Source organism: Ursus maritimus, unplaced genomic scaffold (assembly GCF_017311325.1).
Source record: "Ursus maritimus isolate PB19 unplaced genomic scaffold, ASM1731132v1 scaffold_24, whole genome shotgun sequence".
Taxonomy (NCBI): Eukaryota; Metazoa; Chordata; class Mammalia; order Carnivora; family Ursidae; genus Ursus; species Ursus maritimus.
Genome location: NW_024424897.1, coordinates 20,673,196 through 20,675,385, shown reverse-complemented (window position 1 = coordinate 20,675,385; position 2,190 = coordinate 20,673,196). Strand labels below are relative to the sequence as shown.

Genomic DNA, 2,190 nt, shown 5'->3' with positions numbered 1-2,190 from the left:
ACCTGCTGCCAGACCACCTGCTGCAGGACCACCTGCTGCCGCCCAGCTGCTGTGTGTCCAGCTGCTGCCGGCCCCTCTGCGGTGGCTCAGCTGCTGTGGCTCCAGCTTGCTGCAGGCCCAGCTGCTGCATCTCTAGCTGCTCCGCCCCCCTGCTGCCAGACCACCTGCTGCCGCCCCAGCTGCTGTGTTCCAGCTGCTGCCGCCCCTCCTGCGTGGCTCCAGCTGCGGTGGCTCCAGCTGCTCGGCCCAGCTGCTGCATCTCCTAGCTGCTGCCGCCCCTCCTGCGGGTGTACCAGCCCGCTGCTGTGTGCTCCAGCTGCTGCCGCCCTCCTGCTGCTGCCCAACTCTCTAGTTATCTGCTGCTGAGTCTGTGGCGGGTCTCCTGCACACCACCTGCTATCGCCCACCTGTCTTCATCCCTCCCACCTGCCCCGCCCATGTGCTGACCTCCTCTTGCTGCTGAGACCCTTCCCTGTGACCACCATCTCTGCTTCCCTCTGCCCCATTTGTTGGCCTCCTTTTTGTCTTTTTAGAACATGGATTGGAAATGATGTTGCTCAACTGAATTGGTCCTTGATTCCATTGAGAACCAATCATGCCATTGACGATGGATATGGCATGGAGCACTTATACAGTAACAGATTTTACCCCTCGACCTGACAATTGCTGAAATCATTCTCCTAACTTCTTTCCTAGGCCCTTTTCTGTAACCTGATATATGTTTGTACCAAAATAAAGTTACCGCCCTGCATTAACAATTCAGTGCTTGATTGTTGGTCCCTTGGATTCATATTTAGCTCGCAGGCAAGTGTATTTAACCTACACCTGCAGGATACACACTTGGTCTTGTCACTTCTCAGTAACAGTCAGGTTCCATTATTCACTGCCTGATTCTTTCCTACACATGCCTCCTTATTTTATGGGTAAATCACCTAGCACTATGAATCTGTCCTAGGGGCGGCAGCAGCTAGAGATGCAGCAGCTGGGCCTGCAGCAGCTGGAGCCACCGCAGCTGGAGCCACCGCAGGAGGGGTGGCAGCAGCTGGACACACAGCAGCTGGGGCGGCAGCAGGTGGTCTGGCAGCAGGTGGGGCGGCAGCAGGTCTCCTGGCCACAGCCCTGGTCAGAGCAGACGGAGCCACAACAGGAGTTGACCATGGTGTCAGAAGGTGGAGGTTCTGATATTAGTAAGAGAGCGAGCTTAGTGAATTTGAAAATCCCTCTGCTGCTTGTCCTCTTTTATACTCTGCTGAAGCTGCTATGTTCTTGTCCTGGACCATTTCCTAGTTTTATTTTCCTAAAGAAATATTAGTCATTAAATTAGATCACTGTATTTTTCTGGTTAAGTATTTTCAAATGAAGAAAAATAAGATTTCCTTTTCCTGGTGTGCTAAGATTTCCAATCTGGTCATTCTCAAAATTGTCTTTTCTATTTTCTTGTTTGTCAAAAGGGCCTATCACATGGGTTCAGTCACTGATGTTTACCTGTGATCTGTGTATCACTCCATGATGTTGTTTGGACAAATTATTCCCATGTTGCCAAGGTCTTTTTTGATGTCAAAAGAGAGGTAGAATTAGGGAATAGAAAAAAGTTCATCTTTATGAGTTACCTGTGGGCTATGAGGAAGACAGACCCTATCTTTGAGTTGTGAATACTCATTAGAGAATAGATTCTGGCTGTTTCAAAGTATGTGCTAAGTATTACTTCCTGTGTTCAATTTGAAACCGTTACCAATGACTCATTGTTTGTAAATTTTAAAAGGTATTTGGAGCCTCTTTGAAGGGACTCTCATTGGCCCAGTATGGGACAACTTGAACAGCAAAATAAATAGTGGTAGTAATGGATTTTAACCCGTTTAAAAAAAAAAAAAACCCGTGAGTCCATATTGAGACTAATTAAAGAAATGAAAAAGAAAGATGAGAAAGTTATCCATGGTAGTAGAGTGTCAACTAATAAATGTAGAAGGAAAAATTGAGTGACAAAATCACCATTTACAACCCTCATAATAAAACTTGATTCAAATAAATATCGTCAGTGGATTCGATAGCTATTTGGCGAAAGTTTGTTGGGGGACAGGATATTTGCACACTTGAAATATTTCCTCATCAGTTATTTATTATTTCAAAGGAAAAAATGCTAACTTTACTGTGGAGAAACTTGAGAAAAAAGCTTTAACCATGGGATCAGTG

The 2,190-nt window shown here is 46.5% G+C and overlaps 1 protein-coding gene across 1 annotated transcript in view; it reads right to left on the bottom strand.

Moving 5' to 3' along the window:
• Positions 1-2,190, bottom strand: part of LOC103662087 (keratin-associated protein 4-8-like) — a 2,575-nt gene extending 385 nt beyond the window's left edge. The window contains exons 1-2 of the mRNA XM_040640642.1: positions 960-2,190; positions 1-2 (exon numbers count right to left, since the gene is read on the bottom strand). The exon at positions 1-2 is cut by the window's left edge and continues 385 nt beyond it. Coding sequence (XP_040496576.1) covers positions 1-2; positions 960-1,158 — 201 coding nt within the window. The 5' untranslated portion in view covers positions 1,159-2,190. The remainder of the gene's footprint in view (positions 3-959) is intronic.